Source organism: Neoarius graeffei, chromosome 4 (assembly GCF_027579695.1).
Source record: "Neoarius graeffei isolate fNeoGra1 chromosome 4, fNeoGra1.pri, whole genome shotgun sequence".
Taxonomy (NCBI): Eukaryota; Metazoa; Chordata; class Actinopteri; order Siluriformes; family Ariidae; genus Neoarius; species Neoarius graeffei.
The window spans coordinates 103,430,937-103,454,101 of record NC_083572.1 but is presented as its reverse complement, the minus strand read 5'-3'; the positions used below and the strand labels follow the sequence as shown (position 1 = coordinate 103,454,101).

At 39.7% G+C, this 23,165-nt stretch overlaps 1 protein-coding gene across 1 annotated transcript in view; it reads left to right on the top strand.

The window, feature by feature from the left end:
- gad1b (glutamate decarboxylase 1b) overlaps nt 1–22,756 on the top strand; it is a 107,653-nt gene extending 84,897 nt beyond the window's left edge. Inside the window, exons 12-16 of the mRNA XM_060920100.1 lie at nt 9,281–9,359; nt 16,034–16,183; nt 16,434–16,541; nt 22,394–22,483; nt 22,583–22,756. Of these exons, the coding sequence (XP_060776083.1) occupies nt 9,281–9,359; nt 16,034–16,183; nt 16,434–16,541; nt 22,394–22,483; nt 22,583–22,756 (601 nt within the window). The remainder of the gene's footprint in view (nt 1–9,280; nt 9,360–16,033; nt 16,184–16,433; nt 16,542–22,393; nt 22,484–22,582) is intronic.
- The last annotated feature ends 409 nt before the right edge of the window (nt 22,757–23,165 follow it).

Sequence of the window (23,165 nt, the reverse complement as noted above, 5' to 3'; positions counted from 1 at the left end):
CATTAACTTATTTATTTTGAGTTTGCAGTACTCACATAAACTTATATTAATTTGATTACATTAACTTATTTATTGTGAGTTTGCAGTACTCATATAATTTTGATTACATTAACTTATTTATTGTGAGTTTGCAGTACTCATCTTATATAATTTTGATTACATTAACTTATTTATTTTAAGTTTACAGTACTCAAATCAATGGCTTTCAGATATCTTTTTTCATAAATTTAACTTAATATTCATGAATTGTGAAAGCTTAATTCTCTAGTTTTACTCATCCTTCATATTGAGGCCAATTTAACTTTAATTTTCTTGACCAAAGAGTTTTGCGAAAGACAATAGGACACATGCTAATTTAATTAAAAAAAAACAAACACACAATACAAGGTAATGAGCCCCCAAACAAAATGAATGGTGAACACATTGGATTTACTTTGCAATTAACATTTATTTTAAATGCTAAACAACGCATCATTTAAGGCTCTGGAAACATGTTCCACTTTTGTTAATCCTGGTGCATGTGCTGAAAAGACCGCGCGTAGATGGGGCAGGTCTGCGCATGTCTAAACACAACGCCCAAAGGACTCTGGGACAATAAATTATATTTTCTAATTTAACTGAAGTGGAGTACACTAAGTTAAGCGTGTTCTCCAACTTGAAATTAGCAGTTATTTATTTAATATTAGTGTTGACAACAGGTTGATGATTTCTAAGTTTGATTCACTAATCATTTCTAATTAATTTGAATATTTGCATTTACAGTGCAGAGACAGATTAAAACGGCCTAGAGCAGCACTGGTGAAAGTTTGTTTAAAAAAAAAAACTTTTTTTTTTCGTTTTGGCAGTGCGTCGCCCTTATGCACCACCCACCCTTGAAAATGAGAGAAATGTTGGAAATATGAACATTTTCCTCAAATGTGTTGGTAAATTTGGGGGAAAAAAAGACTCTTTATGACTAAAATGAGACTTTAATTGCACTTAGCATCAATGGCTAACCGATCTCCAGTGAGTTTGGCCATTTTAAGAAAGTCAAAATCGGCAAAATAGATTTTTTTTTTTAGTATTTTTGATTTTATTAGCTTCACCATCAATCCTTAAATTAATAAAATAAGTAATAAAAATCTTTACAAGTTAAAGAAAGGGAAAAAATAAAAATAAATAAATAAATAAATATTCGATATACTATATGTATGGCAGGGTAACCACAACAGTGTTAGCCAATTACTGTGGGCCCAAGGTATTAAAAACAATATTGGTATAGACCGACATTAATAACACCATAGCCTCAAACCAAATGAAGTGAAAATGCTTTGTCACTTTATTAACCAGGGTTGCCAGATTTCAGCAAAATTTCCATTCCAACTATGTCTACATCTTCAACTACAACCAGACAAACCACTTGAAACTATCCCAAATAATTCGAGCATATTTAGACACATGATATGCACATAAAATTTGTGTATGTAAATGTATTCAATTTAATTTTGGTTATCTGTTATCAAAAAAAAAAAGATCTTGGCTACACAGAAACTTTGTAAAGTAGCTCAATCTGGCGACTTTTCTGTTCATAAAGAGAGAGAGAGAGCATGGGGCAGCGTCGCTCCTGCCCCAATGGGCCTCTAATATACTGTGTTCCATTTACCTTGGAAATCAGACCTGGGAATGATGTGATGTCACACCTGAGATGACTGCGTTCCAGTACAGCAAGTCAGAAAACCAGTCCCAGCAATTCACAATACCAGTATTGTCAGCCACACCAGATCTGAAATCATTTCGCTGTATTTTGCAAACACCGTCCCAACAGATAGAACGTGGACAGTACTCTGTTTACAGCTGATTTAACGAGACACAAATAAGACACAAGTGTAATAAACAGCGTATTGCTACAGTGTTAACGACTGTTGATGTGCAGAACAGCCATCTTGGATTTTGAAATTGGGGTTGGTCAGGTTCCTCTGACTTTCCGAGTCGGAAATCTATCTTCAGGGAGCGTTCAAGTTGACATTTCCGACTGGGAACTTGAAAATCCGGCTTCCCAGGAGAAATAGAACGTGTCGCAACAATGTGCGAAGTTCTAATACCAGCTTAAAATTCACCACTGTTAAGAAAATGGAGGAGGCAGCAAAGAGTCATTTTTTCGAAATTTATATATTTTTTAAAAGGTTAAAAGATTTTATAAATGGATAAAAACTCAAAAACAAAGCAGTCTATGAAACAAACTACTCAGTCCACTCTTCCCAATGGAATAAAGGGCACAGTAAATAGGGAGCGTCCAACCGTGTCCCGCCCACAATCACGGGAGGGAGGGAAAAAAAAAACACTTTTAAAACTTTCCGGCTTGCTTCTTTAACGAGTTCACCCCCGTGCAATGGCCAGGCACAGCGTGATGCAAGCACCGACATCCAGTGGAAAGACAAGCTACAAAGTCCGACTCTATCTTCCTCGCCCAGGCGGGTTTGCTGAAAAAAATAGCAAAGCAGTCCTCAGCACCCACAACACCCCAAATATACAAATGCCACACTCACACCACAATAGGCACAACCATTTCCCTATATCTCGTCGTTTGTGTGCGTTGAGTCACTCGTATGGCTGGCCCAAATCATCCGGCTCGCTCGGTGTCCTTGCAGCCCACTGCACTTCTGCGTTTGGTAGCTGCCGCTCGGCTCCACTCCAGCTGAGGAGGAAAACACTTCCTTAGCGCTGCTTATACCACTATGACACGGCTCAAGATCTCTCACACACAGGACATTCAGACTTTCCTTCACTTAGCTGGTATCTTGCGTTGTACAAGTACAACTCCGGTGCCCAATCGAGCCGGGAAACTCGAGTCAGCCAGGTCCGCGCCGTTCCTCGTTCCCCCTAAGCGAGCACACGCCGGACACCCGTCTTGCTCCCTCCGTGCGCTCTCTGATCCATTTTCAGTCGGGATATATGGGCCTCCGCCAGCACCTGTCCAATTAACAATTACCAGTTTCCACGCCCAACCTGCTCTGAGCAAAGGGGAAGTCAACTGGCAGCAATAATCAGCTGCTGGATTTAAGTAGTTTTGCGTGATCAGTCCCACAATTGAAAAAGTCACTACACGCCCACCACAAAGTGCAAGAAAATCATAAACACGACAAACAAAAGATTAAAACACTGCAAACAATATATACTCAGCAAAGGAATACAACAAACTAATACACACAAAACAAAATCAAACCAAAACATGCATTTAAAGGCGCTACTCAATTTGGGAATTTGGGCAAGTGATCACAGCAAGGATGTTCTCTTTTGACAAACGCACCATTAGTGCTTGTTGCAGTTCCCTTTTTGACCACTAGGTGCAATAATCACTGTATGGAAGCTAAGAATTGAACCATATCTGTCAAACAGTGACATTTTTTAATCGTTTGTCAATCAAAAGAGGTAATGATGAAAAAGTATTCCAATGCAAATTGTGAACAAGGAATTTATGAAGATTCGTGTAACATTACATTATGTTAATGGTGTTTAGCAGGCGCGCTTATCCAGAAGGATGTACCACATACCCAGAGCAGCCTGGGGAGCAGGTGGGGGTTGGGGGTCTTGCTCAAGGACATTTCAGCTATTCCTGCTGGTCCAGGGAATTGAACCAGCAACCTTTTGGTCTTAAAGCTGCTTCTCTAACCTTTAGGTTATGGCTTCCCAGAAATCACTATGCACTGGTTGTATGTTGGATTTACAATGTTGGTCAGAATTGCATCACAACTCAGAGCTTTCAGGAAGATTAAACTTTGGAAATTAGTCAGCATCACAAGATTGACGCGTTGATGTGATTTATTTATTTATTTATTCGTTTTTATTAACTTGAACACACCTATGACATCATCCCATTACATCTCTCACACATTAAGACTCCAGTGACAGTCATGTGGCCTTCACATGGTTCATGATGTTATGTGACATCCAGAGATGGACAAAGTACCCAACTTCATTACTTACAGTGGTGCTTGAAAGTTTGTGGACCCTTTAGAATTTTCTATATTTCTGCATAAATATGACCTAAAACATACTCAGATTTTCACACAAGTCCTAAAAGTAGATAAAGAGAACCCAGTTAAACAAATGAGACAAAAAAATTATACTTGGTCATTTATTTATTGAGGAAAATGATCCAATATTACATATCTGTGAGTGGCAAAAGTATGTGAACCTCTAGGATTAGCAGTTAATTTGAAGGTGAAATTAGAGTCAGGTGTTTTCAATCAATGGGATGACAATCAGGTGTGAGTGGGCACCCTGTTTTATTTAAAGAACAGGGATCTATCAAAGTCTGATCTTCACAACACATGTTTGTGGAAGTGTATCATGGCACGAACAAAGGAGATTTCTGAGGACCTCAGAAAACGTGTTGTTGATGCTCATCAGGCTGGAAAAGGTTACAAAACCATCTCTAAAGAGTTTGGACTCCACCAATCCACAGTCAGACAGATTGTGTACAAATGGAGAAAATTCAAGACCATTGTTACCCTCCCCAGGAGTGGTCGACCAACAAAGATCACTCCAAGAGCAAGGCGTGTAACAGTCGGCGAGGTCACAAAGGACCCCAGGGTAACTTCTAAGCAAATGAATGCCTCTCTCACATTGGCTAATGTTAATGTTCATGAATCCACCATCAGGAGAACACTGAACAACAATGGTGTGCATGGCAGGGTTGCAAGGAGAAAGCCACTGCTCTCCAAAAAGAACATTGCTGCTCATCTGCAGTTTGCTGAAAATCACATGGACAAGCCAGAAGGCTATTGGAAGAATGTTTTGTGGACGGATGAGACCAAAATAGAACTTTTCGGTTGAAATGATAAGTGTTATGTTTGGAGAAAGGAAAACACTGCATTCCAGCATAAGAACCTTATCCCATCTGTGAAACATGGTGGTGGTAGTATCATGGTTTGGGCCTGTTTTGCTGCATCTGGGCCAGGACGGCTTGCCATCATTGATGGAACAATGAATTCTGAATTATACCAGCGAATTCTAAAGGAAAATGTCAGCACATCTGTCCATGAACTGAATCTCAAGAGAAGGTGGGTCATCTAGCAAGACAACGACCCTAAGCACACAAGTCGTTCTACCAAAGAATGGTTAAAGAAGAATAAAGTTAATGTTTTGGAATGGCCAAGTCAAAGTCCTGACCTTAATCCAATGGAAATGTTGTGGAAGGACCTGAAGCGAGCAGTTCATGTGAGGAAACCCACCAACATCCCAGAGTTGAAGCTGTTCTGTATGGAGGAATGGGCTAAAATTCCTCCAAGCCGGTGTACAGGACTGATCAACAGTTACCGGAAACGTTTAGCTGCAGTTATTGCTGCACAAGGGGGTCACACCAGATACTGAAAGCAAAGGTTCACATACTTTTGCCACTCACAGATATGTAATATTGGATCATTTTCCTCAATAAATAAATGACCAAGTATAATATTTTTGTCTCATTTGTTTAACTTGGTTCTCTTTATCTACTTTTAGGACTTGTGTGAAAATCTGATGATGTTTTAGGTCATATTTATGCAGAAATATAGAAAATTCTAAAGGGTTCACAAACTTTCAAGCACCACTGTAGGTTCAAGTGATTTGATTTTGATGTTGATAGCATGTGGCTTGGTGGAGATATGAACTCTACCATGTCCCTTACGAAAATTAACCATGGTTTTACTATGAAAACTAACCATGGTTTTACCATGGTTTATAGTTATTCATGTTTTTCATGGTTTTTTGGGTAACCATGAAAACCATGGTGCATTTTACCTCAATGTTCACTTAAATTTTTAGGTTCTAAGTAAATGTTAATGTATCTGGGCTGTTAATCGAGATCATTCTCTACAGCATTGACTGCTGGACGAAAGCATGGTAATATTACAGTTAGTGCATCCTTTTAAAAACCATACTATCCCTTTTTAAACTAATTTCGTAGTTACTATGACCTATTACACATACAACTATGAGGCTACCACAGCTACTGCAGTACTATGGATAAACCACAGTAATGCTATGGTTGGTTCATAGTACTTAGAATCACCATGAAATACCATAGTATATCCATGGTTACTACCATGGATAAACCATAGTAATACTATGGTTGGTTCATAGTACTTAGAATAACCATGAGATACCATGGTAGAATCATGGTTACTACATAAAAACCATAGTAAACCATGGTAGATTTGTGCCCTTCTAGTTTTGGAAGTGTTTGTGTTTCTTTTTATTTAATAAAAAACTCTGTGCTTGCATCCCCCTCTGCTCCTTTACATGATATTTTGCTTCTTATTTGCTTTCTTACTAAGTAAATTCAGTCAAATCATTTATAGAAATAGGATACTAATCTTATAATCACAAATTTTCAAGCACTACTGTAAGTCAAAGTACAGATCCCACTGGTCAAATGTTACTCCGATACAAGTGAAAGTTGTCCAGTCAAATTTTTACTTAAAGTACTGAAGTACTTGCTTTTAAAAATACTTAAGTATTAAAAGTACACTTTCTGTCAACACATTGTTGTATTATTGCTACAACACTTACAAAAGCTAATACCATTATCAAAGACAGAAATGTGAAGTCACAAAATGAACGCATGCTGTGCCATCATGGTGGTTTAACATTAAGCTAGCTAGTCAGTGAAACTCCACCTGACATGCTAGCAAACTCTTTTCAAACTCGAAATCATATTGTGTAGCTAACGCTACTAGAAAAGAAAGATTTCTGCATTCTGTTTATTTGGCAAGATTTTGCTAAAACACATTTCTGAAAGGACTTCAGATAAGTTAACGTTATTCATGTTAGCGTGACTCCGTTTTTACATGCTAACTAACAGTGTCCAAGTTAACTAGCTGTGTGTAAACGTTAGCCGTGGGCAAGGCTATGGCAACTTGGCAGGCAAATCCATAGAAAGTCATTTGACTAACCAGACTGCATAGCTATTGCAACGTTATCGCTAGCTCTAAAAGGACAGACAACTTCACTGCCAGCTTCCTCTTGGAATAAAACGTTTATATCCCTCAATATGCTTCCACAGGTTGGACGGCAAGTTTTTGTAGGCCATGATGTGGTTCGTTTTTGGCAAACAAAGCAAACATTTCAAACAAAATGAATCTTTAATCCTTTCAGAAAACTGAAACATGGGTTCTAGGTGAAGCCATGAGTGCATTCATTTCCCAGAAGAGCCGCCTCCTTCTATTCTACCATCAACTGAGCAATCGTGTTAAATAACGCTGCTGAGAAATCACTGAACTTGATTTTATCCAGTCTATGGACATGACGTGACCCTAGTGATTACTGATAGACTGTCTCAGTGTCGCCTGCGAAAAAAACAATCACGCTTTAGAAAAGAAAAGAAAAAAACATCCGCTTTCAAAGCTGCTTTATAGGAACGAGGACCTTGATAGAAATGTAGTGGAGCGAAAAGTACGATATTTGCCTTTCAAATGTAGTGAAGTTAAAGTCAGAAGTTTCCAACAAAAATAATACTCAAGCAAAGTACAGATACTCAAAAAGTGTACTTAAGTACAGTACTCAAGTAAATCTACTTAGTTACTGTCCACCTCTGGTGACATCACACACACACACTTGATTTCTACAACCCCGATTCCAAAAAAGTTGGGACAAAGTACAAATTGTAAATAAAAACGGAATGCAATAATTTACAAATCTCAAAAACTGATATTGTATTCACAATAGAACATAGACAACATATCAAATGTCGAAAGTGAGACATTTTGAAATTTCATGCCAAATATTGGCTCATTTGAAATTTTATGACAGCAACACATCTCAAAAAAGTTGGGACAGGGGCAATAAGAGGCTGGAAAAGTTAAAGGTACAAAAAAGGAACAGCTGGAGGACCAAATTGCAACTCATTAGGTCAATTGGCAATTAACATGACTGGGTATAAAAAGAGCATCTTGGAGTGGCAGCGGCTCTCAGAAGTAAAGATGGGAAGTGGATCACCAATCCCCCTAATTCTGCGCCGACAAATAGTGGAGCAATATCAGAAAGGAGTTCGACAGTGTAAAATTGCAAAGAGTTCGAACATATCATCGTCTACAGTGCATAATATCATCAAAAGATTCAGAGAATCTGGAAGAATCTCTGTGCATAAGGGTCAAGGCCGCAAAACCATACTGGGTGCCCGTGATCTTTGGGCCCTTAGACGGCACTGCATCACATACAGGCATGCTTCTGTATTGGAAATCACAAAATGGGCTCAGGAATATTTCCAGAGAACATTATCTGTGAACACAATTCACCGTGCCATCCGCCGTTGCCAGCTAAAACTCTATAGTTCAAAGAAGAAGCCATATCTAAACACGATCCAGAAGCGCAGACGTCTTCTCTGGGCCAAGGCTCATTTAAAATGGACTGTGGCAAAGTGGAAAACTGTTCTGTGGTCAGACGAATCAAAATTTGAAGTTCTTTATGGAAATCAGGGACGCCGTGTCATTCGGACTAAAGAGGAGAAGGACGACCCAAGTTATCAGTGCTCAGTTCAGAAGCCTGCATCTCTGATGGTATGGGGTCGCATTAGTGCATGTGGCATGGGCAGCTTACACATCTGGAAAGACCCCATCAATGCTGAAAGGTATATCCAGGTTCTAGAGCAACATATGCTCCCATCCAGACGACGTCTCTTTCAGGGAAGACCTTGCATTTTCCAACATGACAATGCCAAACCACATACTGCATCAATTACAGCATCATGGCTGCGTAGAAGAAGGGTCCGGGTACTGAACTGGCCAGCCTGCAGTCCAGATCTTTCACCCATAGAAAACATTTGGCGCATCATAAAACGGAAGATACGACAAAAAAGACCTAAGACAGTTGAGCAACTAGAATCCTACATTAGACAAGAATGGGTTAACATTCCTATCCCTAAACTTGAGCAACTTGTCTCCTCAGTCCCCAGACGTTTACAGACTGTTGTAAAGAGAAAAGGGGATGTCTCACAGTGGGAAACATGGCCTTGTCCCAACTTTTTTGAGATGTGTTGTTGTCATGAAATTTAAAATCACCTAATTTTTCTCTTTAAATGATACATTTTCTCAGTTTAAACATTTGATATGTCATCTATGTTCTATTCTGCATAAAATATGGAATTTTGAAACTTCCACATCATTGCATTCCGTTTTTATTTACAATTTGTACTTTGTCCCAACTTTTTTGGAATCGGGGTTGGAGTATAAAAAGCAAAAAGTCTACAACTAGACATCTTCGCAACCCAAACATAAATGATACAGATTTATAGACGCCGTATCTATTTTTTTGTCTCTTTCAGAGCGAACTCAGTCACGTGGAACCCGCACAAGATGATGGGAGTGCCACTGCAGTGCTCGGCTATCCTGGTCAGAGAGAAGGTAACCATGACAACACAACAGCAAACTAAAGAGAGAAGCAGGCAAAAGGAAACGTTTTACCTCTGTAGAGAGTTTTTAGGTGTTTAAAACCGACCATCCTTTGGAGACCTGATGTCATGTCCTGCCTGTTATTCTATAATACAGGATTGTACAATAAAAAGCAGTTATAGCTCTACACGCACACACACACACAAAGAAAGAAAGAAAGAAAGAAAGAAAGAAAGAAAGAAAGAAAGAAAGAAAGAAAGAAAGAAAGAAAGAAAGAAAGAAAGAAAGAAATTGAAGAAAAAGAAACAAACAAACACTGGCTGTGTCTGAAATCACTTTCTGTATTAAATGAAATTAAATACACCATTCATAAACAGTACATGATTCACATTTATATAAAAGTTTATTTCTCTTATAAATTTTGTACATTTTTTACTTGACAGAAATCACCATGCATGCTGGATGTACAGTGCATTGTGGGTAAAATTATACTAAACTATCCAGGGAATGTAAATCATCCACTGGGAATTCAGACAACGACACAAATTGTTCATACCATAAATTGTGTCCTGGGTGAGGAATAAAACACCACAGGGGTGTGCTGATAGAAAAATAATCAACAACAGTGGAGTTATTGGCAGCAACTCATAGCTGATTATTTTTCTATCAGCGCACATCCTGGAGTGTTTTATTCTTCTTATATAACAGCAATTTCATCTCATCTCATTATCTGTAGCCGCTTTATCCTGTTCTACAGGGTCGCAGGCAAGCTGGAGCCTATCCCAGCTGACTACGGGCGAAAGGCGGGGTACACCCTGGACAAGTCGCCAGGTCATCACAGGGCTGACACATAGACACAGACAACCATTCACACTCACATTCACACCTACGGTCAATTTAGAGTCACCAGTTAACCTAACCTGCATGTCTTTTGTAACCAAGCTTTGCAATTAAGAAAAGGGTGAATTACAGTAAATATATATATCAGAAAGCCTGAAACTAATACTATGGACCTGATATCAGAAGAACTAACATTCGCAAGGAGCCAATGGAATGCAACAATAATGAGACAACAAGGATATTCTTTTTGAGTAAATACTCGTATATTGTATACCAAAAAGTTATAAATAACCCAACCAAATAATAAAAAATAAAAATAGTGTGTACACTATGAAAAGAAATGAATTGTCCCCGGGGCCCTTAAACGAAATAAAAAAATGGTAAAAATATAAAGTTGGTTCCCAAGTTCGAACCGTAGGGTACTTGTGTGAATAGGTGTATATGTCAGAAGGTTCACTTGAAGGGACGGCTCGCCATCGGGGTGACTGGAGGAATCCGGGACCACAGTTGTAGTTCAAACTATTGTAAACTAAACAAAACAAAACAAAAAAAACCTGACCTACAAAAAGTAGGGTCAGAGGACATATATTTCAACTCTATTCAACATCAACATCAACACTCAATACTAAATCTAAGATGCATCATACAAAATATCTACGTGTCAAAAGATGTACCCTGTAACATCTAACACTGGCATGACTCACTCACAAATCTCATTTAAGTTTCTTCAGTTGTATAACATTCATTACGTCCTAAGCGCATTGTTTATAAGCTTAAGTGTTTATAAGTTCTTAAGAGCTCACATAGTAACATGTCGTTCATGCGAGCTGTTATTCCTTAAGGCAAGTAGGTAAACAAACTGATCCAAATAAGATAAAGTAACATTGTAACATTCAAAGAGTTATCTTTCATAACCATAACATAACAATACAGACATAACATAGAAGCATCCTTTCTGATCTAAAGCTGAGAGGTATCAAGTGACAGAAGCGTGCTTAGTTTACTCTTACACTAATAGGCCTATTCATGAAAGAGAAAATTGCACTAAAAATTACCCTCTAGTTACTCTAAATTCAGTACAGTGAACAGCTTCAATAAGTTGCATAGTGCAAATAAACATTACATTCAAAACACACATGAAATTACTCTCCTCTCCCTTTAAATTGTCATTAAGAAAGTAAAACACTTTCCCTTTAACTGTTATAAACACATCAACATGAATTGGCTACCACATCATGGATATGTTTATAACCGTTTCACCATTTACATCAGTTTACTCATAACACTAGCGTGACCACTGCATTCACTCATTACGGGCATGAGTGGGCAACCGTCATTCATGTCGGCGCGTCCATAACATCAACATGGATACTACACTTATTTACTACGGGAGATAAGGTGGGACAACAGCACCAGGGCAGATAAAATGGCTTATTTCTCACCGTTGCTCGGTTGATGAATTTCACCGCAGATCTCTGGACGGACGGGGCAGTTAGCCGACTTCTCGTGGTTAATGCGCTCTCTGGGGGGATGTTACGACACTTGTTTTTTTCCTTTTCACCGGTTATGTTAAGATGTTTTTTTTCTTTTAGCGGTTTCTTACTAGCTCACTCAGGTGACGGTTCTTGATGGTGATGTTTCTAACGGCTAACGTAACTTAGCGGCTCTGTTTAGTTCTGCAGCGCGAGCCCGAACGTGACTTGCGTAGCCTCTGATTGGCTGCTGATGTTACACAGCTAGTTGCATGAGACATGTGGTGCCATGGAAATAACAATTCGCTGATGGAAACGAGTAAATGGTTCAAAATAAAAGTATCTATTCTGTGTATTCTGTGGATTGTATGTAGTGTGTGGGTAGTATACTGGGTAGTTTACTCTGTGTGCGTGTATGTGTGTGCGTGCGTGTGTGTGTGTTTCTAACCCTTGGTTACACTTTGGACTGTGGGGGAAACCGGAGCACCCGGAGGAAACCCACGCGGACACGGGGAGAACATGCAAACTCCACACAGAAAGGCCCTCGCCGGCCACGGGGCTCGAACCCGGACCTTCTTGCTGTGAGGCGACAGCGCTAACCACTACACCACCGTGCCGCCATGACAGCAATTTGCCAGTGATAATTTTTTTATTTATTTATTAAAGAACAACTTTGTTGTATTTTTATCCAGTTATAGCTACATTTAACCTTGTGTCATTTCAACACTGGCGTCTTTTTTTTTTTTGTGTGTGTGTGTGTGTGTGTGTGTGTGTGTGTGTGTGTGTGTGTGTGTTTCAAATGAAAATATTTACATGTTGGTTTGAAATATTTTATATGAAATTGACACAAAAACAAATTAATCTTGCGCCTCTTGTTCACTACGTTTACATGGACAAAATATTCCAATTTTTGCCTTTATTCCAAAAAAAAAGACAATATTCCTACTAAGCTGTTTACATGCCTCATAAAAATGAATATTCCACTAATATTCAGTTGTACATACAACCCCAATCTAATTTCATTGAAAATAGTACAATGTTGAAACGAAGAAATGTTATTGTTTTGTGAAAAATATATGCTCATTCTGAATTTGATGTTCGTAACACGTTTCAGAAAAGCTGGGACGGGGCAACAAAAGACTGAAAAAGTTGTGTAATGCTAAAAACACCTAATTTGGTGAATTGGCAACAGGTCAATAAGATGATTGGGTATAAAAAGAGCATCCCAGAGAGGCGGAGTCTCTCAGAAGTAAAGATGGGGAGGGGTTCACCGCTTTGTGAAAGACTGCGTGGGCAAACAGCGCAACAATTTAAGAATAACGTTCCTCAATGTAAAACTGGAATTTGGGGATCGCTGGTCCATAATATCATTAAAAGATTCAGAGAATCTGGAGAAATCTCTGTATGCAAGAGACAAGGCTGAAAACTGACATTGGATGCCTGTGATCTTCAGATCCTCAGGAGACACTGCATTAAAAGCAGACACGTGTCTGTAGTGGAAATCACTGTATGGGCTCAGAAACACTTCAGAAAACCATCGTCTTTGAAAACACTTCATTACCGCATCCACAAATGCAAGTTAAAAGCAGATATAAACAATATCCAGAAACACCGCCACCTTCTCTGGGCCCGAGCTGTTTTATGATGGTCTGAGGTGAAGTGGAAAATTGTCCCGAGGTCTGACGAATCAAAAGTAGAAATTATTTTTAGAAATCATGAACACCACGTCCTCCAGGCTAAAGAGGAGAGCGACCATCCGGCTTGTTATCAGTGCACAGTTCAAAAGCCAGCATCTGTGATGGTATGAGGGTGCATTAGTGCACATGACATGGGTAGCTTGTACATCTGGGAAGGCATCATTAATGCTGAATGATATATACACGTTTCAGAGCAATATGCTACCATCCAGACAAAATCTTTTTCAGGGAAGGCCTTCCTTCTTTCAGCAAGACAATGCCAAACTGCTTTCTGCACATATTAAAACTGCATGGCTCTGTAGTAAAAGAGTCTGGGTGCTAAACTGGCCTGCCTGCAGTCCAGACCTGTCTCCTATTTAAAACATTTGGCACATTATGAAGTGCAAAATACAGCAAAGGAGACCCCGAACTGTTGAGCAACTTAAATTGTATATCAGGCAAGAATGGGACAGCATTTTTCTTTCAAAACTACAGCAATTGGTCTCCTCAGTTCCCAAACGTTTACAGAGTGTTGTTAAAAGTAGAGGTGATGCAACACAATAGTAAACACACCCCTGTCCCAACTTTTCTGAAACATGCTGCTGACATCAAATTCAAAATGAGCATGTTTTTCAAGAAAAACCCAATAAAATTTCTCAGTTTCAACATTTGATATGTTGTCTTTGTATGATTTTCAATGAAATATAGAGTTTCCAAGATTTGCAAATCATCATGTTCTGTTTTTTTTTTTATTTTACACAGTGTCCTAAATTTATGGAATTGGGGTTGTATTCCGATTGTCTAGTTGGTTTGTGTATGAACAGATTGAGACACATATTCCGAATACGCTGTATGCATGTCTAAGAATGCTCCTAAATCCCGAATAATGCCCGTATATCCGACATGTCTTAATGAGAAAATGCTAAATTCAGAATATCCAAATGGAATATACTGTCTACATGACCAGAGCCGGCCCGTGGCATAGGCAATATAGGCAAATGCTAAGGGCGCTGCGTGCATCCAGGGGCGCAGAAACGGGGGGAGAAAAATTATGACTTCCACTATTCTGAAAACGAGTCAGCATTATAATGTCTTAGCCTAATTTAATTGTACAGCAAAGCATGTAGTCAGGGTGCGATTTGTCAAAAAAAGCGGGGTGGGGTGGGGTGTGGTGGTGGTTGTTAATCATGAAACAATAAGTGCTCAACAGTGGTTCGCCCTGTCTATAGTGTGTCTTGGGGTGCGCAAGTGCACATCCGCGGCTATTCTCTGTTTTGGCCATGTAATCATAGCCGGCGATTGCTATAGGCGACCTCGGCAATTGCCTAGAGCGCAAAGTGTGCCCAGGGGCGCCAAGGGCGACCAAAACCCCACCAAAAAGGAGGGATGGAGTTATTGAATGGAGATGTTACCAAGTGCATCAGTGGTGTACAGTGTTTTCAACCACTGTGTTGCTGAACTCTAGTACCGCGGAACACTAGTGTGCCATGAGAGATCACCAAGTGTACCGTGGAAAATTATAGAATGACTGTATATTGTAAATATTGGCAACAGCATTTTAGTTTCAGTCAACATTTTCTATTGGTGATGTGCCTTGAGATTTTTTCATTGAAAAAAGTGCGCCCTGGCTCAAAAAGGTTGAAAAACAAGTGTAGCCTACGCAGTAGTGGTCGGTGATTTCCTTATGCCTACTAAAAATGCACAATGATAGGTTATAAGGGGGGCGGGGGGAGCGGTGTTCATCAGGGAATGAGAATGGCTATCCACTGCAAAAAGTAGCCCAGACTACAAGTGCTTAAATGAAGAAATCCAAACTCTCGGGTGCACAAGGGCGCAAACGAAGGCTACAGGAAGAAACAAATAGAGCCAAGTATAGAGGTAAGTCTGATCTAATCTCTCATATCAACCATTATAGTGGCAAATTAATATTTTAGATGCCTGAATCAATGTCTGCCTAGCTAACTAGATGCAAACAGCAATAGACTTAGTACCCATAATAACTTTGTTATTATGGGTACTAAGTTATTATTAACCCATAACTTTGTTATTGCAAACAGCAATAACAAAGTACCCATAATAGCACTTTTGTTTGAAAATACAGCCCATTGATGTCCTAACAGGGTGCTTAAGTTTGCACAATTTAGAATTGTAGAATTTTTTATTCATTTAATTTAATTCTTCAGAGATTACTTAACTTTTAATAGCAAAAAAGAAACTAAAAATAATTTCTTGTTTATTGTCCATGCACTACACTTTGAACAGGGTGCGGAAGAGTTTTTGCCCATTATATGGAGATATGTATTGAATTTGTGTGGTCATTTTACTTTGTGACACTTTATGTTAATAATGATAACAATAATAACAATAATGAAAAAGATAAAAATGACTTCTTGTTTATTGTCCATGCACCGTACATTGTTTAATAGTAATAGAATAGAGTGATTAGATTAAAGTGTTATTTAGATGTTATTAGAGGGTTTTTTTTCCTTGGGGGGGCGCCAAAACTCAATCTCGCCTAGGGCAGCCAAAGACCTAGAGCCGGCCCTGTACATGACCCATAACAAATTCCGAAGACTGTCATATTCAGAATAACAGTGGAATATTGATGTGCATGTAAACACACTGAGTGAAACCATCTCCAAAATGAAGCTCATATCTTTACATTTAACAGCAGCGATGTGTCTCTCGTGTGTTTCAGGGAATTCTGCAGGGCTGTAACTCCATGTGTGCCGGTTACCTGTTCCAGCCTGATAAACAGTACGATGTGACGTATGATACGGGAGATAAAGCCATCCAGTGTGGCAGACATGTGGACATCTTCAAATTCTGGCTCATGTGGAAGGCCAAGGTGGGTTACAGCTGCTATGTTTCTTTATTTATTCCTGTTTTCATTGTTTCAAGAAATTATTAAAAAGTAATAAACGTCACATCTGGCCTGGTACGGATACTCACGACTTCCAAGATCAGCACTTCAGTCTGTCTCTGTTCATGAATCACGGTCCATGTACACTATCTGACTCTCAGCTGCAACGTTGAGTATCTGAGAGAGAGAGAGAGAGAGAGAGAGAAAACCCATGATGATCATTTATTCTGTACAGGGTACAGTTGGGTTTGAGCAGCATGTGGATCGGTGTCTGGAGATCTCGGAGTATCTCTACAACAAAATCAAGAATCGTGAGGGCTACCAGATGGTCTTCCAAGGGGAGGTAACAACACACACACAATTAGCTTTTTGCTTTCTCTTTTTAATATCTCACTGTTGCTTTACCTGCAATTTTGACATTCTGTCTTTCTTTCTTTCTTTCTTTCTTTCTTTCTTTCTTTCTTTCTTTCTTTCTTTCTTATTTATTTATTTATTTAAATGTCTCACACACGCGCGCGCACGCACACACAATTACCTTTTCACGTTCTCTTTTTAATATCTCGCTGTCACCTTACATGCACCTTTCTTTCTTTCTTTCTTTCTTTCTTTCTTTCTTTCTTTCTTTCTTTCTTTCTTTCTATTTATTTAAAACACACACACACACAATTAGCTTTTGGCTTTCTCTTTCTAATATCTCTGGCATCTCCTGGACTATGTGATCATCAGAACAAGGGATAGAAAAGACGTGAGGTGCCGAAGAATGTTGGACGGACCACAGACTAGTCCGCTCGTGTATGGATATCGCTCTGAGGAACAAATTCCGAAAAACCTCCAGGCCTGTACGGAAGAAGTTAAACACACTGAAACTGAAGATTCCACTAGAAAAGGAAAATTTTCAGGCTTGTTTAAACGAAAATTTGCAGCAGCTTATCTCTACCGATGTTGACCCTGGCAGTGTCCACGAGCACTGGAGCTCGCTGAAATCTGCCATTATCGAAACATGTACCCAAACAATTGGCACTCACAAACGAGTGAATGAAGATTGGTTTGATCAAAATGATCCTGAAATCCAAGAGCTCTTGGACCAGAAACGTCGTGCCTTCGTATCTTGGCAAGATGATCATGATAATTCCGCTAAACACAAGAAATTCTCCGACCTCAAAGCTAAGGTGCAAGTACGCATCAGAGAAATGAAAAATAAATGGTGGTCTGATAAGGCCTCCCAAATTCAAGGCTTCGCCAACAGTAACGATATGAGAAGTTTCTTTCAGGCCACAAAGGCGTTATATGGACCAATAAAGACTGGCCTGGCTCCCCTGAAAGCGGAAGACGGCTCACTGCTCAAGGACAACGCATCAATCATGGCAAGATGGAAAGAACACTTTGAAAAACTTCTGAATCATAAAACCACAGTTACTGCAGAGACTATAAGTCAGATCCCTCTTTTTCCCGAAAGAACTGAACTTGCTGCCCCACCGAGTCTCCAAGAAGTTGCCCGGGCTATTATGAGCCTGAATAACAACAAGGCTTATAGACCTGACGGCATCCCTACTGAAGTGTATAAAGCTGGGGGGCCTGCCCTAACCACTCAACTGACAAAGTTTCTTCAACATGTTTGGGAGGATGAAGCTCTACCAAACGAACTAATAAACATGATGATTGTTGTGTTATTCAAAAAAGGGGACAGATCAGACTGCGGCAATTACCGTGGCATCGCGCTGCTGTGTCACACCGGCAAGTTCTTGGCAAGGGTCCTCGTCACTCGTTTCCAACCACTTAGCAAATCGATTCTTCCAGAATCACAATGTGGTTTTCGACCAGAACGTGGCACAATTGACATGATCTTTGCGGCCAGACAACTGCAAGAGAAGTGCGTCGAGCAGCGGCAGCCCCTGTTTATGGCCTTCCTTGACTTGACCAAAGCTTTCGATTCCCTGAACCGTGAAGCTTTGTGGAAAATTCTGAAACAGCTGGGCTGCCCAGACAAGTTTCTCAAGATGCTGCGATTGTTGTATGACGGCATGACTACCACTGTGCTGTATAATAACTTGGAAACGGATGCTTTCCCCATTGTGACCGGTGTCAAGCAAGGTTGTGTCTTGGCACCCTCCCTTTTCGACGTCTACCTCTTCGCAGTCATTGTTCTCATCAAAGACCAACTCCCCGCTGGTGTCACAGTCAGATACCGGTTTGATGGAAGTATTTTCAATCTGAGCCGGCTCAAGGCAACCACAAAAGTCCAGAAAATAAAAATGAATGACCTACAATATGCCGATGACTGCGCCGTTGTAGCTATGTCGGAAAAGGACCTACAGGATACCCTCAGTCTCTTTAACTCAGCCTATAAGCTGCTTGGCCTCCAAATGAACAAAACAAAGATGAAGATTTTGTTTCAACCTGCTCCTGGCAAGCAGGCTCCCGTGGCAAATATTCAACTAGATGGGGAAACACTGGAATCTGTTGAACACTTCTGCTATCTCGGAAGCATTCTCAACACTAAAGCAAACATCGATGACGAAGTTACTCACCGACTTGGGAGTGCATGCGCATCTTTCGGAAAACTTCGGAAACGCATATTCAAGAACTGTAACCTCAAAACTGACACGAAAATAATGGTGTACAAAGCTGTGATCATACCAACCCTCTTATACGGCAGCGAGACATGGGTGACATATCGCAGACACCTCAAAACCCTGGAGCAATTTCACCAACACTCCCTATGAAGAATTCTTGGGATCTCCTGGAAAGACTATCGGACAAATGTCAGCGTGCTGGAAGAAGCAAATAGTACCAGCATTGAATCCATGGTCATGAAGAACCAGCTACGCTGGACAGGGCACTGTGCCAGAATGGATGACACACGTCTCCCGAAACAAATCTTCTTTGGAGAGCTTGAGGTGGGAACTCGCTCTCAGGGAGGTCAAAAGAAGAGATACAAAGACACTCTGAAATTATACCTCAAAAAAGGAAAAGTCGAGCCAAATGACTTTGAAAGTCTCACCTCAGACCGCTCCTCCTGGCGCCGGGCGACAGCCAAAACAGTCGAGACCTTTGAATCCGAACGTATAGACAATGCTGTTCGAAAGAGACGGGCCCAAAAAGCAAGGCAGCAAGCCCCAAGCAGACCAACTCTTCCAGGAGGAACAACCTGCCCTAACTGCGACCGCACATGCAAATCGCGAATCAGCTTGTTCAGCCATATGAGGAGCTGCAACAACTAACTGTGAATGAACGACACAGACAATACCTCGCCATACTCTCCGGAGTGGCCATTACTACGTTACTATCTCACTGTTGTTTATCTGCACTTTTAACACCCTCTCTTTCGTTCTTTCTTTCTTTCTTTCTTTCTGTCTATTTATGTATTTATTTAAATTTATATATATATATATATATATATATATATATATATATATATATATATATATATATATATATATATAATGTATATATATATATACATACACACACTTAGCTTTTGGCTTTCTCTTTTTAATATCTCGCTGTCGCTTTACCTGCAATTTTGACATTCTTTCTTTCTTTCTTTCTTTCTTTCTTTCTTTCTTTCTTTCTTTCTTTCTTATTTATTTATTGAAATGTCACACACACACACATACACAATTAGCTTTTGGATTTCTCTTTTTAATATCTCGCTGTCAACTTACCTGCACTTTTAACATCCTTTCCATCTATCTATCTATCTATCTATCTATCTATCTATCTATCTATCTATCTATCTATCTATCTATCTATCTATCTGTTTACAACCCCGATTCCAAAAAAGTTGGGACAAAGTACAAATTGTAAATAAAAACGGAATGCAATGATGTGGAAGTTTCAAAATTCCATATTTTATTCAGAATAGAACATAGATGACATATCAAATGTTTAAACTGAGAAAATGTATCATTTAAAGAGAAAAATTAGGTGATTTTTAATTTCATGACAACAACACATCCCAAAACAGTTGGGACAAGGCCATGTTTACCACTGTGAGACATCCCCTTTTCTCTTTACAACAGTCTGTAAACATCTGGGGACTGAGGAGACAAGTTGCTCAAGTTTAGGGATAGGAATGTTAACCCATTCTTGTCTAATGTAGGATTCTAGTTGCTCAACTGTCTTAGGTCTTTTTTGTCGTATCTTCCGTTTTATGATGCGCCAAATGTTTTCTATGGGTGAAAGATCTGGACTGCAGGCTGGCCAGTTCAGTACCCAGACCCTTCTTCTACACAGCCATGATGCTGTAATTGATGCAGTATGTGGTTTGATATTGTCATGTTGGAAAATGCAAGGTCTTCCCTGAAAGAGATGTCGTCTGGATGGGAGCATATGTTGCTCTAGAACCTGAATATACCTTTCAGCCTTGATGGTGTCTTTCCAGATGTGTAAGCTGCCCATGCCACATGCACTAATGCAACCCCATACCATCAGAGATGCAGGCTTCTGAACTGAGCGCCGATAACAACTTGGGTCGTCCTTCTCCTCTTTAGTCCGAATGACACGGCGTCCCTGATTTCCATAAAGAACTTCAAATTTTGATTCATCTGACCACAGAACAGTTTTCCACTTTGCCACAGTCCATTATGAGCCTTGGCCCAGAGAAGACCATCTATCTATCTATCTATCTATCTATCTATCTATCTATCTATCTATCTATCTATCTATCTATCTATCTACAACCCCGATTCCAAAAAAGTTGGGACAAAGTACAAATTGTAAATAAAAACGGAATGCAATGATGCGTTTCTGGATCATGTTTAGATACGGCTTCTTCTTTGAACTATAGAGTTTTAGCTGGCAACGGCGGATGGCACGGTGAATTGTGTTCACAGATAATGTTCTCTGGAAATATTCCTGAGCCCATTTTGTGATTTCCAATACAGAAGCATGCCTGTATGTGATGCAGTGCCGTCTAAGGGCCCGAAGATCACGGGCACCCAGTATGGTTTTCCGGCCTTGACCCTTACGCACAGAGATTCTTCCAGATTCTCTGAATCTTTTGATGATATTATGCACTGTAGATGATATGTTCAAACTCTTTGCAATTTTACACTGTCGAACTCCTTTCTGATATTGCTCCACTATTTGTCGGCGCAGAATTAGGGGGATTGGTGATCCTCTTCCCATCTTTACTTCTGAGAGCCGCTGCCACTCCAAGATGCTCTTTTTATACCCAGTCATGTTAATGACCTATTGCCAATTGACCTAATGAGTTGCAATTTGGTCCTCCAGCTGTTCCTTTTTTGTACCTTTTAACTTTTCCAGCCTCTTATTGCCCCTGTCCCAACTTTTTTGAGATGTGTTGCTGTCATGAAATTTCAAATGAGCCAATATTTGGCATGAAATTTCAAAATGTCTCACTTTCGACATTTGATATGTTGTCTATGTTCTATTGTGAATACAATATCAGCTTTTGAGATTTGTAAATTATTGCATTCCGTTTTAATTTACAATTTGTACTTTGTCCCAACTTTTTTGGAATCGGGGTTGTATTTCACACACACACACAATTAGCTTTTGGCTTTCTCTTTCTAATATCTCACTGTTGTTTATCTGCACTTTTAACACCCTCTCTTTCTTTCTCTCTTTCTTTCTTTCTTTCTTTCTTTCTTTCTTCATTGGAATTTCACACACACATACACAATTAGCTTTTCACTTTCTCTTTTTAATATCTTGCTGTCACCTTACCTGCACTTTTAACACCCTTTCCATCTTTCTTTCTTTCTATTTATTTCTTTAATTTTTTATACACACACACACACACACACACACACACACACACACACACACACACACAAAATTAGCTTTTCGCTTTCTCTTTTTAATATCTCACTGTCGCTTTACCTGCACTTTTAACACCCTTTCTTTCTTTATCTATCTATCTATCTATCTATCTATCTATCTATCTATCTATCTATCTATCTATCTATCTATTATTTATTTTTCACTCTCTCTCTCTCTCTCACTCACACACACACACACACACACACACAATTAGCTTTTTGCTTTCTCTTTTGAATATCTTGCCGTTGCTTTTCCTGCACTTTTAACACTTTCTTTCTTTTTCTTTCTTTCTTTCCATTTTTCACACTTCTTTTATTCTTTTTTGTCCACTTTCTATGCACATCCTTCCTCTTTTCTTTCCTTTCCCTTCTCTTTGACTCTTTATCCATTCTCTGTGTCTGTCTCCAGCCCCAGCACACCAACGTGTGTTTCTGGTACATTCCACCAAGTATGAGGAACATGCCGGACGGAGAGGAGAGAAGGGAACGATTGCACAAGGTTATTCTCACACACCTATCACCACACACAGCACAGATAGCCACATGTTAACCATGCTAACATTTTCGCCGTGCATCTTCTACCCGATCACCAATCAAGGTGGCGCCAAAGATCAAAGCGATGATGATGGAGTGCGGCACCACCATGGTGGGCTACCAGCCGCAGGGAGACAAGGTCAACTTCTTCCGCATGGTCATCTCCAATCACGCTGCTACCAAGTCAGATATCGACTTCCTCATCGAGGAGATCGAGAGATTCGGACAAGACCTGTGATAGAGCAGTACCAAGCGCCATCTTCTGGAGGAACGGTGGTACTACAGCTGCAAACTTCTGCTGTGTCCCTGTTTAACAGTTTAAATGTAGTTTTAAAGTGCACTATGTCCTGTCAAACTGGTAGAAGTTCCTAATAGCAGTGAGATATTTAGGCCTAGTCTGCATTAACACAGTCAAATCTGAGAACACTCGATTAGTTTTGGCTATATTTGTATTTCCCAAATTTTTCCCAAATCTGAAAATGATAGAAACAGCATGCTGTGAACACTGGGCGTCTTGTAGTATTTCTGCCATTTCATTATTTGACACAAAATATGGTTGTTGTTTTTGGAAGCCACAGTATCACTTGGACACTATACAAAGCTCTCAAACATACAAATACTGAATAAAGCAAACAGGGAAACAGAGG